Raw genomic sequence first — 16,483 nt, forward strand, 5'->3', positions numbered from 1 at the left:
AAAGTATGAAAAATACATACGAAATTTACAAAACCATAAACAAATATCCTTCTTTCACATGCTGCAAATACATCAAATCATAAAAGTAAATTATTTTCAAACTTTAATTCAATCAAATGAAAGACCATCAAATAATCCTTTATGCTTGTGATACAGAATGCATGTAGATAAATTTATCAATATGTTAGATTAATTTCCTATAAAAAAAAAAAAAGCATTGTCTTTAGTAGTATTCCAAATCAGTGACCAGGATAAATGTATCATATTTTCACTCTGAACTCCGATATTAAGCACTCATATTATTAACTGCCATTATTACATCTTCAGCAAATGTGATGCCCTTGAAACTCTGACACAATATCACTTATTCCAATTTCAGGAGAATACAAATCTTAGATAAGAGATAATAATAATAATGAAAATAATAATAATAATACAAATAATATTAATAATAATTATAATCTTCATTTAATGTGACTCTTTATTTTCAACAAATAACATTAGGTGTTAGATAATTATGATATAAAAAATGGTTCTAAAAAGTTGAGCTGAGGCAAAGTACCTTGCTCAGGGGACTCAAAACAGCATGTTGGCACTGGGGTTTGAACTTGTGATCCAATGGCTATGAGTCAGACACTTTACTGACTGAGCTAGCTTATTCCTCTAAATGTGTTTTCACTGTATTATGGATGTAGTGAGAACTACAAATTCTGATTTCTCAACACAAGTATCTCACCACAGCTGTATTACGGATGTAGTGAGAACTACAAAGTCTGATTTCTCAACACAAGTATCTCACCACAGTGCTATCTGGGTGCCATACCTGCAAGCTGACTAGTTGTTCCAGTGTGATGTTTTCCTTCCCATTCTGTGCAAACTCAGGCCAGTACTTGCTGACTCTCTCACTGTAGTCCAAATAGCCCCTGCAAGAAAAAATAAGGCATAATTAGGGAAGATATAAGGACAAAAAGTCCTCTGATGGGAAAGTGAAATTTAAAAAAAAAAGAAAATAAGCAAGAAAGACAGAAACAGAAAATTAAAATAAAGCACAAACAGGTTTTAATCTAGATAATGAATCAAGCGATGGAATGTAAAAACAAAAAGCAATGTTGATCTGCAGACATATCCTGTGTGTAACAGAGAGATGTAACCGTATCCTCGTCTATGTAATTTCCATGCCATAGTTTAATGGTGTAACTGAACATTTCTTCAGTCTGTAGAGATCTGAATAAAAGATGATACTGATATCCTTTTGCTTGTATGAAGACGCAAACAAGCTTAATTCCACTGCTGTATTTAAGACTGCAATTTGATGTTTTCCATGTTCTTAAAAGATCATGATCAAAATGTAAAGCTCTCAACAATTTGGAATTAGAAGTCAAAAGCTGCCATCTTCTCAATATAAAAATAATTATATATCAAAGTTGTGCTTTACTCTCTTACTTATCACAACATGGCTGACGATCAGGAAACTAGAACTAAAAGCTACCACTGCAGATCTGTCTGACGGTAAGAAGTCATCTTTGCTAACAAGATTCTGATACCACGTGAATGCTGTATGTGACTCACTACCTGTTTAATTGGTGAGAACAGGAGATGGTAGCGCTCTTGGATATTTTCCAAGCACATCAAAGGAAGAGGGCTGTTATTTCATTTAAAAGAAAATGGCATCACTGTGCCAGCAGCATGTACAAAACCCCCAGATTTATTTGTTAACAAATTATCCAAGGAGGAACTCAAATCATGCGATGTACAATGCAAATCAAGTGATTTACATTCATATCAACATGAAACATCTACACCTTAGCCAAGTAACATAAAGTGGATTATCTCCACACATGACAAAGTGTCACTTTGGACATACATGATTAAAATGGGCTGGACTGATATGATGATTGTTTATTCAGGAGTTTGTATGAAATATAATTAGTAATAACAATGTGTTCCAAGTACTCATTATAATAATGAATAGTATTTTAATCAATAAACATTATTTTAGTCATGAAATGACCAATATTTAAATCAGACACAATCATTGCTTTCAAATTAACTTATCTATTCAATATTGAACAGTGTCTAACCTGACCCATCTACTGTATTATGCTGGATATTTTCTTGGATAGAGTCAGTCACTAATGTTATTCAAGAATATCTGTGTTTAAAAAAGGACCCACACATTTTACTGTCTTCAGCTTTAATGCTTAAATGTTTCTTAGATGTTTGCAAAATTCATTGGATTAAATAAAATTGTATTGAGTATTCATCATTATAAATAGATATATATTATAATACATGAATAAAATGAAGGACACAAACTGTTAGTAATTTTGCCATGATGACTATTATAGCATTAGATTCATTCAGAGCTTTCAAGTTCAAATTATTCTGAATTCAGAAATTAATTAAATCATAATAAATTTCCATTGTTCCTCATCTTTCATATATATATATATATATATATATATATATAGATACATACATACATACATACACACACACACACACACACACACACACAATTATAAATACAAGCAAGTGAAGCTTCACCATGGCATACTGCATGGATCAGAGGAGGCAAGCTATGAATACTGGCTTGGTTCATATTCCATTATGAATTAAATTCATGGTCTAACTTACTGTGAAAACCACACAAATTTTGTACAGTATTTTAAAGCAGACATACAGTATCTTTGTCCTGTTTCAAGGATGATTCTGCTATATTAATTAAGGCTGCCTGGTGGCCCCAATTTCTGTTGATGGCCCAAGATGTTATTTTCTCAAATATCTCAATCGAAACTTAGTAAATCCTGCATGCCAGAACATTTTCCAAATTCAATTCATTTCCATAATATGACTTACTTGCTCGGAACTGTAATTTTACCTTTATTATTATCTGAAGTCATCCCAATTGTACAAAAGGTTGGCATTTTCGAAAGTAATAAATAGTGTTTATTTGTAACACAGGCCACTGGCCCATGATACATATCCTTACATCATGTGGTGCATCATAATAAGGCAGGGTCCGAGCTGGACCCTAATATTTGAGCAAAATTACCTCTCTCTAGAAAAAATTGGGTGAAGCTGTCCAAAAAAAAGGCAGAGGTTGGTACAAAAGTTAAAAATATTCATGTGAAACTTTCTTGTTCATATTCTCATGCCACATTATTAAAATAATGAAATACTATTAAAATTTTATAAAAAATATTTTTGTTTTGCTTCACTATACTACAGCATAAAATGACAACCTCTAAAGTAGGTTACAGTTGAAAATCAGCATCTTCCATAGCAGAAGCCCACTCTGCATATTTCTATATGATGTAACACTGAATAAAATGATTGATTTTATTAGCCAAATGGCCCTGTATACATCCTCTGAGCAATAATTTGCTTAAGAGAAGACTACAAAAAATTCATGTTTTTTTACTTGTTTTTCACAGATCATGAGTAAATTTTCAGCAGAAATTTTGTGATTGTGTTTTTATTTTTATTTTAATGTAGCTTTAACAACTGTGTTCATATTGCTAAGATGTTTGCAGATTGGCAGTTTATAGTAATGTCTAGCACTGGAGCATCATGTCCCAGCCAATCACATTATCCTGACACCAGGCTGACCAATCCTAACACTAACCTCTTAATGCTGAGCACCAAGTGAGGCGGCTGCTAGTACCTTTTTTATAAGTTGGTATGACTTGGCCAGGGTTTCAAACCCATGACGTCCCACATCTGAGCCAGATGCTCCAACAATTTAGGCCACTGGAATGGTCTCAGCAGGAATTTTGTAGGTAGCAAAGTAATTTCTAGTACCCCGGTATCTATGATCATCAAATTAGTGCCATAATTGATTACAAAACCCAAGACTTCTTATTCTGTCTTTCCACATTCCTCTTTAAAGGGAAAATTCACACAAAGTTTATGTCTACATTACATGCTGATTCATTGTATTGAAACAAAATCGAGGGGGGGGGGTAAAGTCATGAAATCAATGCAAGGCAAAGTGAATTTAGCATTTTGGGCCTGTTCAGGTGAAACTGAATTCAAACAAATCACACAGTAGCATGGATCCAGCAAGTATCTTGATTCTATATTATATGTTCATTGTCAAAATGCTGACAAAAAAGCAAACAGCTTCAACATTTTCAAAGCAATGGATGTGTATCAACCATTACCATTATACACTTCAACTATCCAAACTATGTAGCAGTGGAAGTCAGTTAAGATATTTTGATAGGATTTTTATCAAGAAATAAAGTAGCAGTGGATGTTGATTAAGTTATGTATGCTGATTGGGTTCTGAACTCTGTTTAAAAAGCCAGCTTCAACAAACAAAAACAAAATTCCTTCATTAATTAGAAACTTTTTGTGACTAGTTCTTTGGATAGTTGAAGTACATACTGGTAATGGCTGAAACACACATTTGGGCCTTGAATTACTTAGTTTCAACACAAGGCCTGGGATTTATCTACCAAGGTATACCCACATATACTCATGAATATGCAGAATAATTTAGGAAAAAATAAAAAGCCTTGAAGAAGGGAGGTTGGCTTATCTCAGAACAAGGTCTAAACTTGGTTGAATTTTTTAGTTTCTTGCTGACTACTGGTATGTATTGTTATCGCAGATCCCCCAACACGAGATCACATGCCTAAGCTGAACCCACAGAACCTCCAGTACTGAAACCCTATGTAAAGCTGATCATCCATACAGACAGAGTAGAAATAACAAGATTTTTCAATATGGCTGGACATATGGCTCACCTTATGCAAGGGTCATGCACTTTTTAAAGTTTCACCTATTCAGTTGGTAGGGGGGAGTTAGCTTATAGACAAGTATACATAGTGTTATGTATATTTGATTTAATTTATATCTGATTTAATTTAATTGTTTGGTTTACATAGTATATTAATGTAACTTCGTTTACTGGAATTTGACATTATTCAGAAATTAGTCTGGCTTGACTCTTTGTACACACCTAATAAAAGAGCATTGTATCTTTAGGCTTACCTAGTTCCTGACCTTGATTCAAAATTAGTAACAGAATTAAAATTCATGTAGGATTGATAAGAATGAAATCGAGGCTGACTAGGAGTACTTGATTTTATGCATTTGTTGTTGTTGTTGTAGGATTTAACGCCATTTTTCAGCACACGATAGGCCATACATGGCGGCCAGTATTAATGTTGGAGGAAGAACCCGGTAAAACCTCGGAAAGAACCACCGACCCATGAGAAGCTACTGGCAAACTTTCTCACATACCCACATTGGCTGAATCTGAGACTCGAACCTGCGCGGACAGAGGTGAGATGGCAGTGATCCGTAACAGAGAGCGCTTTAGACCACTTGGCCACTCGGGGCCCCTTAAGCATTTGAAGCTTTGATCTGTTTCTAGAAAGTGATCATGTGACCCTCATACAGGAATCTGTTTTGCATCTCAAGTTAGTGTACAATCTTTTTCTATAGAGAATTTAGTTAGTTGGGCTTCTAAACACTTAGATATCAAGGTGTTTTTCTTCTGTTGTGACCAGTTGGAGTTACATTTTAATTCTTCTTCAAATTATTTGGATTCTAAGAGATCAATTTTTTTCCCTGAAGAATATTTAAGTGCTCATACAGAATTCTTGGACAAAAACATTTGTTGAAATTTTATTAAGAATTCAAACACCAGAATATTACTGTTTGTGGATCAATGGGGAACTGTTGACATATTAGTACTACACTGGATATAGCATACATCATCGCCTTCCATTTGGGATTTTTGGTCTGGCCTCGTACTCAAATTCATTAGAACATTTTATTACTAGGACTTCTAATCCTTTTATTCTTTGATTATTCTTTGATTATTTTTGGATTTGATTCTTAAAACTGTAAGTTCTTTTTTCCATTTTTACCTTGTTTTTCTAGGGAAATAAATTATTTGTTAAATTTTGCAAAGCTTGTTGTCTTCACTTTTTCCTTGTTACTGTTTATGAGAGCCTAAACGTATAACAATAGTACTTGGTCTTGTGTGAAATGCCTATTGACTTTTTCATCTTCATTACTTCTAATGAAGTAAATCATAATTTTCATGACATTATTTCATGCTTCTGTTAGCATTTCTTGACTTGTGATTGCTTGGCAAATATGCTGCAGAGATTTCTCTCCTTTAAAACAGAACTTTAACTTGATGATCATAAGGCATCTTCATTCCAGTAATACCTTTTAACAAACATAGCTGTTATGAAGCATCCTCAATTTATACTATGTTAGATGAATAGCAGATAAACTTGTCTCATATTAAAGAGTTGTTATGAAAGTAACCTGTTTTTGTATAAACAAAGAACACAACAAAAACAGCAGCTTCTACTACCACTACTGTTTAAAAAGGCAACTTCAACAAACAAAAACAAAATTCTATAACTAGTTTTGATTTATAATATTAATTTCAATATTTTAATATTAATCTTTTAATCTTCTATAAAGAAGATCTGAAAATGAACTGGAACGAAAATTACTATCATGTAGGTTAGGAGGTTAAAAATTAATAGCCCAATGTATTAAAAATTCCATCAAATACTTGTTTTGAAATGAAACATTCCCAATTCTTGGGGTGAAAGCCCCAAGATTTTATTGTTGAATCATCCCACAGGTTTAGTCAACCATTAGTTGACAGACAGGGAGGATGAGTGGGTGTGTGAGTGGAAATGACTAATGTTCATTAAAGGATGAGTGGGTGTGTGAGTGGAAATTGCTAATGTTCATTAAAGGATGAGTGGGAAAGGTATGATCCACCAGAACTATACTATAGCAAGCAAAATTCAAATGATTTTGGGATAATCTAAACAGGGTTATTAATTTTGAACTTTGGATTGTAAAATGAAATTTTCTGCCCAGCTGACAACAAGGAAATGTTTTTCATTCAATGAGGGAAAAAGCATACCTGTCAACAAGGTGTGCAATGACAAAAGCACAAACAGCTTTTGTGGACGAGAAGAAACAGGAAAGTGTATCCTTTTTCCAGGGTCGACGTGAATCTAAGTCACAGTAGCCTCCCCAAACATGGACCACCATCTGGCCTCTGTAGTAAGCTGCAAATGAACCACCTCTCTCAAGTCCACTGCTTAAGTTGGACCTATTTATAAAATGTAAATCAGCATAAAAAGTAATAACAATTCTCACTCTGATTTAATCAATCTCTAATTTATCTGACTAAGCAACATGTGACAAAACTATATTTCTCTGCAAGCACACTAATTTGTTAGCTTATTACTATCTATACTTGCTTGCAAGTTGGGTCCAAGTGCCATTGTTTAATGGTAACTCCAGCAAAGAATGATAGACTACAAAAAAATAAGTAGGTGGGGGAATTTCAGGTGAATGTCAGACTTCAATTATGCTGGAGATTTTAATCTGATTCAGATTGAAATTCCATTTTCTTAATTCCTACATAGAAAAAGTTAACTTCTTCTATTTAAAAAAAAATGACCGAAAATTAGAAAGCTGCAAATATTTTGCATAAAGTTAGTAACTTTCTATTAAGCAAGGTATTATAAATCCACTTGTCCCATGCTCCCGGACAAGCTGAAATTCAACCAGGCAAGCAGATGAGCAAGTTCAAAATACTGAGACAGAAAAAAAGGGGGGGGGGGGTCATGTTCAGTTTATAATGCTTTGCATTCTGCAAGTTTTATACTCTACAGTCATGCCACAGTACATACATCAGCATATATAATGATGTGTGTAGTAGTAGCCTTTATCACAGGTTGCATAATGAAGGCAATAGTAGCCTTTATCACAAGTTGTATATTGAAGGCAATTGTAGCCTTTATCATAAGCTGTATAATGAAGGCAACAGTAGCCTTTATCACAAATTGTATAATGAAGGCAACAGTAGCTTTTATCACAAGTTGTATAATGAAGGCAATTGTAGCCTTTATCACAAGTTGAATATTGAGGGCAACAGTAGCCTTTATTACAAGTTGTATAACGAAGGCAACATTAGCCTTCATCACAAGTTGTATAATGAAAGCAATAGTAGCCTTTATCACAAGTTGTATAAGCATGGCAACAGTAGCCTTTATCACAAGTTGTATAAGCATGGCAACATTAGCCTTCATCACAAGTTGTATAATGAAAGCAATAGTAACCTTTATCACAAGTTGCATAATGAAGGCAACAGTATCCTTTATTACAAGTTGTATAATGAAGGCAACATTAGTCTTTATCACAAGTTGTATAATGAAGGCAATAGTAGCCTTTATCACATGTTGTATAATGAAGGCAATAGTAGCCTTTATCACAAGTTGTATAATGAAGGCAACAGTAGCCTTTATCACATGTTGTATAATGAAAGCAATAGTATCCTTTATCACAACTTGTATAATGAAGGCAATAGTAGCCTTTATTACAAGCTGCATAATGAAGGCAACAGTAGTCTTTATCACAAAATGATGGGTATATAATAAATATATTTTGAGTCTGATAACAAAAAGAGAATGTAGAATATTTACACACATATACATCCAACAAAGACTTTAAAGATGCTTTCTGGAGTCATGTTACTGACATAAATTAAGTACAGTACTTTAGAATTTTTTTTTTGTTGGAACACCCTATAAATCTATGCATCAGTGTCAGGAATCCAAAGTTCTAGTCAATGAAAAATATCTGTGTGGTCCTAAAAATAGGTTCTAGTGATCCTGCCTGTTTGATCCAAATGTATTTGATTTAACAAGATTATTTTGTATTTGTTATATCCACAATGTATCAGAAATATAATCTACCTGAATGTTTCCAGGACATGTTCAAAGCCAGGCTTTACAAATCCATCTATAAGGATCCTTTTGGCCATTTAACAAGACAATTCACTACAGGCAGTGGACTGGAATACTAGTGCTAAAGGTATCATTTAGAAATCTGAAATGATGTAAAAACAAAAACTGTTATGTAATGAGGAAACAAAATAATAAATTAAGAACCCAATAATAAAATCTACATTTGGCTATAGAAATAGGTAAATTAAGACATAATGTACAGGCAGATATTTCAAATTATTAACTTCAAACTAGAGCAGTTTGCTGTTTTAACTTCAACAATTCACCATGCTTTCCACATATTGTTTCATTGGAAACAGTACCATTTCAGACCCTCTAATCCTATCTCTTGACCCCACCAACAGGGAACCCAGAATTTGTTAAAGTAGCTGTCTTCCAAGATTAGGAAGCCAAAGTCTGATTAACAGACTGAGAGATGGACAGATATACTTAAAGATGGGTTATTAAATATCCATTGGTGCCATTAAAAACAAAAGAAAATACTGTGCTACTCTAATTTCCAAAATTAAACTGATCCAAACAGAAAATAAAAAAATATATATTGATTTACCAATTTTTTAAAATCAAATACCAAACTTAAAATTAATAACAGCAACTCGGATGGCTTGCAATTACAAATTTCAAGTTCCAACTTCCCAATCCCCGCACCCCAGTATTCACTCTCATCCCCAGACAGTGACCCAGGAATCCCATTTTTTAAATCTCACGAACAGAATTACACAGGAATATACCTCTCCTCTGCTTCACCTATGTTGTTTCAATGGGACTTACAGGCATCTGAGTTATTATCTTATAGTATACAATTTGTACACCACATTGCATCTCATTTACAACAATTAGACAAATAACTTCAGATTTGGAGAAGATATGAAAATATATTGATATAAAGTATATAAGATATATGAGTAAATATATTAAATAGATCACATATAAAAATGACAGATATGACATATCAAAATAAAAGATCTAACATATAGAAAATGATAGATATGACAAATAGAAAATGATAGATATGACACGTAGAAAATGATATGACCCATAGAAAATGATAGATATGACATGTAGAAAATGATAGATATGACACATAGAAAATGATAGATATGACATATAGAAAATGATAGATATGACATACAGAAAATGATAGGTATGACATAGAAAATGATAGATATGACACGTAGAAAATGATATGACATGTAGAAAATGATAGATATGACACATAGAAAATGATAGATATGACATATAGAAAATGATAGATATGACATACAGAAAATGATAGGTATGACATAGAAAATGATAGATATGACACGTAGAAAATGATATGACATGTAGAAAATGATAGATATGACATGCAGAAAATGATAGATATGACATATAGAAATGATAGATATGACATGTAGAAAATGATAGATATGACATGTAGAAAATGATAGATATGACATAAAAATATGCTGATGTAATTTATTTTTACTTTCTATGCTTCTTTATATATAAAAAAACTGAAACAAAAGCGAAACCTTTGAACTGACTGAAAATTGCACTCTTTAATCAAATTTCAGCTTCAGAATCTTGTGGTAATAATACACCAGATATTAAATAGCTCCAAGGAATAGGTAACCTGCTGTTCCTTTGACCTCAAGTGCTACAGCAGTAACTGAAGGCTTCATTTGCTTATCAATAAGAAGTTAGATACAACCTAAAACAGGGCAGAGATACCAATTACTGTACTATAATTCTAGTCTCTGGTGAATCCATCTTAAGGAGAAGCAACCTGTCATGCCAGCTGACCATTACCACCAACACCCACCTGGACCCTAGGGACAGAAGCATAAAATTACACTTGTATTGCAGATAGTTACAGTGGCAATATAACTATCTTTCATAAATCTTTACCCAGCAATTTAGGACATCTTGCAATGGTCAGATGTACTGATGTGCAGTTTAGGACATCTTGCAATGGTCAGATGTACTGATGGGCAGTTTAGGATATCTCCAAATGGTCAGACATGCTGATAGTCACACAGACAATTAGACCAACAAGTTGTTCTCTGCCTTTTTTCATAAGATAAAATGAGGTTAGGTGAGGTGAAGTCAAGTGGAGACAAGGTGAGATGAGAAAAAATGAGACGAGGCAAGGTGAGGTGATGCAAGGCAAGGCAAGGCAAGCTAAGCTAATTTTTTCATCCAACAAGGATATCTCAATGACAACACAATGTGTTATTAAATATCTAATATAAAATATTATGATTCAAAACTTGCATGCTCTCTCTCTCTCACTCTCACCCATCATCCAACCATCCTTTTATAACAGACATATATAATTTCAATTCAATTTAACTATTAAAACATTTTCAAGTAGCTAAAATAATTTATTATAATCGAAGCAAACCTCCTAGATAGTTGTTAGCAAATTTACTGATAAATTTATTCCCAACATATTCTTACATCACTCCTATTAAACTCTGCCTTTATTCATACATTTCATAATCATAATTAATAAATAAAGTGTCTTGTCATAAGCAAACATGTTTACTAAATGGCAAAATAACCTGTACATATCCATATTATTGTCATTTCCAACTTGCTCTAAATTATGAAATAAGGTTTTCCTCCTGTCTTTATACTTGGTGTAAAGACAGAAAAAAGTTTTCATCCTCTCCTTTGTATTTCAGAAAAGGGGAAATATCTAGCATACCTTGGGATGGCAGGCATTTGGTTGTGGCCTTTTTCAATTTGCAGAGAATAAGAATTGAGTTTAAAATGGGTAAAGTTTGGAAGATGTTTTCTTTACAGGTATAAAAATAGGTATCTCCCCAAATTAAAAATGTTCTTGATTTTTTTTTAGATCAGATGAGACTTGTATTTATACTGTATTTTTGCCATACATAATATCTTATTCAAAGTTCTGGCTGTACGACATGCATGATCTCCCTAACTGATAAATGGCTTCAAGCACTTGACCAATGTAGAATAATAGGATCTGTATTTGTAGATTTCAGGAAAGCTTTTGATATGGTGGATCATGAAATCCTTTTGAAGAAACTTAAAATCTACCAATGTGATGAAAGAACAGTTAGATGGTTTACTTCATGCTTAAGTGAGAGAACACAACATGTTTATATAAATAATGTCCTGTCTGAACCTGGAACAATTAGATAATGGAGTACCACAAGGCTCAGTTCAAGGTCCATTACTATTTATTATATTTATTAATGACCTACCACTTTTACAAAGATTCATTATCATCTACAGATCTCTATGCAGATGACACAACATTGTCAGACATCCAAAACATAAAGCATGAACTTGAAATTTATTTACAGAATGCCCTAAACAAACTGGCATGGTGTAAATACTGGTAAAACTAAAATATTACTTATCTCAACACAGTAAAAAGGACAAATCTTGATAGTGATGAACTATGTCTGACATGGAAGGATAAAAATTTGCAAATGGTCTGTCATGATAGACTACTTAGTGTTTTGGAAGGTAATAACCAATCATGGACTGAACATATCAGTAAAAAAGTCAATTCAAGTTTATGGCTTCTCAGTAGGATAAAACATTTTCTCCCTGAAAGGCACAGAAAACTATTTTATAACAGTTACATACAACCCTATTTAGACTAGTGTAATACAGTATGGGGTAATTCAAATGATAAAAGCATAGCAAAGCTGGTACATCTTCAAAAAAGAACATTTGGGGCTAATATCAATCCTGCAAGAAAGCAAGAAAAATTTAGCTGGTAAGTTAAAAATATTACCTATTAAAGACCGAATCTGTTTGAGAAAAGCCAAATTAATGTACAGGATATCCCATATTAGTGTTCCTGAATATTTACAATCACTATTGCAGTATAGGCTGCCTGGTAATGCTCTCCACCTGCGATCCATGTCTACCAAACAGTATAAAATTACCAAACCAAATAAGGAGTTATTTAAAACTAGTTTCCAATACAGTGTACTCTGGAACTCTGCTCTGGAATAGTATTCCAGTTGAGATTAGAAATGCCCACTCTATTTCCTTCTTCCAAACCCAATATATCCAGTGGCTTCAGAGATGCAGCTAAAATAAATAAATTCATTTGTATGAGGGCCTCAAGGTAGATTAGTTCTTAGCTAATTGTGTTACCCTCTTTAAATAAGGTCATTATTATTATTATTATTATTATTATTATTAGTTATTCATTGAGAATATGCTATAGTTTTTTCAAATTGTGTTCAGATCCAAAATATCTGAATATGTTTTTGGGTGCCTTGAACCATAAGGAAGTAGCACTGTGTTTTTCTAAAAAATAATTGTTTGCAAAGGAGTCGGGGGTTATAACCGATGTGACCAGTATGTTAATGTTTGTAACAAAACAAGGGGTTATATTTGTTATTGTTTGTACAATAATGTAATTGTCAAGGGAATATTCCCTCAGCTCGTTTCTTGTTGCTACCAAATTTATTAATGCCCAAATAATATTTGAAACTTCTAACAAATACCCTGAGATAACATGTGCAAGGTAGCAGCCAGCTTAAATTTTGCAGAAAATGAGCACTGCCTCTATACTGAATACATTTTTATAGCTGTTACTTTTCCAAGCATAACAACAGATATTAATGCAAAAAAACAATCAAAACTTTTAAGATAATTTAAAACTTGTATTTACACTGTTTTCTACCATACATTATATCTTTGTCAAAGTTGTACCATAATCACATGCATCAATTTAACTGTTGACAATGTTCTAGAGTTCTCCAAAACATGTTTGAATCCTAAATATCTGGATACTTTTTGGAGAGCCTTGAAACATCAAGAAGTATCCCCATGTCTATTTGTAAACATTTTTATACAAGGGAGTCCTGGGGGAGTTCCAATATATGTAAGATGTATTTTATTGTACAATGATGAATAGGTCATGGGGATATTCCTCCAACTCTTGTCTTGTGGCAAAAGATGCAGCTACATTTGTTAATGTCCAAGTTATACCAGATGTAATCCCTCTTAAGATGATTCCAACTGCAAAGTGCACAGACCTAGATATGCCATCGCATAATGCACCTGAAGATCTGGGTCTGTGCAGTTTATTAGGAATAATCAGTAGAACAAACGACACAGACCTTGATCTGCAGGCACATTTCGCTACAGCAGATTTGGATCTTTGTTGTTTGCAGTTTGACTCAACTTATAAGCAAAACTTCTGATAAATAAATCCAGATGTATGGCATATAGCATTTGGCCCCAAAATCACATCCTACTTCATAGCTGAAATGTCCAGCCAAAAATATTTTCAAAGCAAAAGTTTTCAGAATGAAATAATCTTCATTTCCACAAAAAATGAAATAGCAGTATGAAAAGCACAAGGAAAAGTGAGAATTTTTTGTAGCTTATTTCAGTCTTGTGTCAGAAAAGGAGCAAAATTTGAAGAAGACATTATTTTCTGTGTTAAAATTGAAATTTCCTTTTTACATTTGATGTAGTGAAAACCTGACATACCTGTTGCAAGCAGCTTGGAAAGATGGACTATTGTTTCAACAGCTTTCTTAAAAAGCAACAACAACAAAATCCCACGTGGGCATTAAAAAAATCGGGCAACCCTAAATAGTTGTCATATACACTATTATCCTATAGAATGTCAGATATAATAATTTTTTAATGTTTAGGCTCTTTCAAACAGTAACAGTAAAAGAGTAAAGACAACAAGCATTGTAAAATTTAAGAAATAATTTATTTCCCCAGAAAAACAAGGTAAAAATGAGAAAAAGAACTAAAGATTTTACGAAACAAAATCCAAAACTAATCCAAGAATTAAAAAATATAAGTCCTAGTAATAAAACGTCCTAATAAAACTGAGTTCAAATCCCGATGAAATCCAAAATGGAAGGCAATTACGTATGCTGTGGTCAGCATTGTACTGATGTGTCAACATTTCTTTGTTAAATCACAGATAATAATATTCCAGTGTTTTAATTCTTTGTAAATTTCGATAACTGTCCTTGTCTAAGAATTAATTTAGAGCACTAGTATTTCCAGGGAAAACAAACTTGAAATCCAAATAAATTGAAGAAAGCAAAATAATTAGCCCAAAAACTGGTTACAACATAAAACACTTTAATTACTAACGTGTTAAGGCACTAATGACTATTTTTCTCAAAACATCAATAATAAATCTAGTTACACCACAAAACTGATGCCGGGATGTGGTCAAATTCTCTGGAAAAACCTAATTGATTCATGTTATTTGTCACGTACTTCAAGTATAGCCTCGATTTCACTTTATGAATCTTACTCTGAGAAAGAATTTTTAAAAAGTTGTTTACCACAACTCTTACTGGTTCTGAATCAAGGTCAGGAACTAGGTCAGCATTAGAAACAAAGCTTCTATTATTAGTTGTTTACTACTGAATTAAATTTCTGGACAATGTCAAATCCAGTAAATAAAATTACATTACAATAACAAGTAATGAATACAAAATTTTAAAACAAACAAATAAATTAAATCAAATATACATAACAAGGAGGCATTGAACAATGTGTTGGTTTAACGGACTATGCTCTTGCTCGACTCCTGGGTGTGGGGATAATTTGCACAAAACGTGCATTGACTATATTGTGCAAAGTTCTTTACTGTTTTCATACAATACGTAAATGCCATCAAAAACTGTCATAAACTGATAACTAATGAAATGCTTGGTCAACAAGTATAGCTATAAAATTGTATTTGATAAAGATACTGTGGAAATGTTTTGCTTCAACGTCCTCGATGGACTTCAACCGCACGTCAAAAGTAGACTCTAAACAAGGAATTGTCCTAGATCTTTACATTGGCTATGGAACTTGTTAAATCAATGTGCACGAAACAAGAAGAAATTGTGTAAACCAGTCAGGACCATTATCATAGAGATGCTTAAATGAAAACATAGTGATTAAAACGCTCAGCTGACATCGATTTAGTTAAACATATTGCACATGGCCAATAACACCGTTGCGAAACAAAGTCATTTGCTAGAGCGCCTTGGCTAGTTATGTGAGGCGGAAAAAAATAAGGTACATAAATTACAATAGGTATAAAATATTTCTTTTTGAACATCACTGCGTGATATCCGATCTCCTGAAGTGCGTGGATAAATTATTTGTGACAAAAGTATAATAGTCTGCGTCCGATCCACTGTGTATTTATGAAATATATAATTAAATATATGTTGGGGTATGGATCAGCCGTAGACTGTTTTATCTACAGATGGCTTCATGTAAGTCATTTGACTCATCAACACAAATAACAGCGAGTCAGTATCCAAACCTGAGCCTTATTCTATCCGATCAGTTTTCAGTAGTTTTTAAAATATAATTACATCGTTTAAATACACAACGAAGAAATTAGTTATATAATGTGACTAAAGCCAATAAGGCAGTTCCCTTGCCAGAAGCATCTGAACATTATATATATTTTAAAAATCTTGTTAAAGGTTTTATGTCATCAGACATACTCTGAGCGCATATGACAAGTCGTTTATTGTTGGCTATGTCAGTGCTTTCATCTGCCATTGCTGTGACAAATGACGAATTTTGCATGTCACATATAAGACTATGATATCCTCAACAACGTTTGACAGGCACTCCAGTAACTCTGAACAGGTCATACCCAAGTCATACTGATTGGCAGAATTCTTCAAAATGCCAATGACATCAATTTC

At 33.2% G+C, this 16,483-nt stretch overlaps 2 protein-coding genes across 5 annotated transcripts in view; one reads left to right on the top strand and one right to left on the bottom strand.

Moving 5' to 3' along the window:
• LOC149787660 (beta-lactamase domain-containing protein 2-like) overlaps window positions 1-15,582 on the bottom strand; it is a 52,981-nt gene extending 37,399 nt beyond the window's left edge. Inside the window, exons 1-4 of one of the 4 annotated variants that reach the window (XM_089973860.1) lie at window positions 15,524-15,582; window positions 8,757-8,889; window positions 6,914-7,105; window positions 824-923 (exon numbers count right to left, since the gene is read on the bottom strand). In XM_089973860.1, coding sequence (XP_089829986.1) covers window positions 824-923; window positions 6,914-7,105; window positions 8,757-8,824 — 360 coding nt within the window. In that variant the 5' untranslated portion in view covers window positions 8,825-8,889; window positions 15,524-15,582. Of the gene's footprint in view, window positions 1-823; window positions 924-6,913; window positions 7,106-8,756; window positions 8,890-10,697; window positions 11,003-13,291; window positions 13,421-14,285; window positions 14,307-15,523 lie in introns of those variants that run through there. The other 3 variants (XM_089973861.1, XM_089973862.1, XM_089973863.1) reach the window with 3 other exon arrangements.
• Window positions 15,583-15,741: 159 nt separating this feature from the next.
• Window positions 15,742-16,483, top strand: part of LOC149787661 (dnaJ homolog subfamily C member 21-like) — a 79,287-nt gene continuing 78,545 nt past the window's right edge. The window contains exon 1 of the mRNA XM_089973864.1: window positions 15,742-15,836. The gene's annotated coding sequence lies outside the window, so the exon portion shown is untranslated. The remainder of the gene's footprint in view (window positions 15,837-16,483) is intronic.

This window comes from Sinohyriopsis cumingii, chromosome 11 (assembly GCF_028554795.1).
Source record: "Sinohyriopsis cumingii isolate HCF-2022 chromosome 11, ASM2855479v2, whole genome shotgun sequence".
In the NCBI taxonomy this organism is placed as follows: Eukaryota; Metazoa; Mollusca; class Bivalvia; order Unionida; family Unionidae; genus Sinohyriopsis; species Sinohyriopsis cumingii.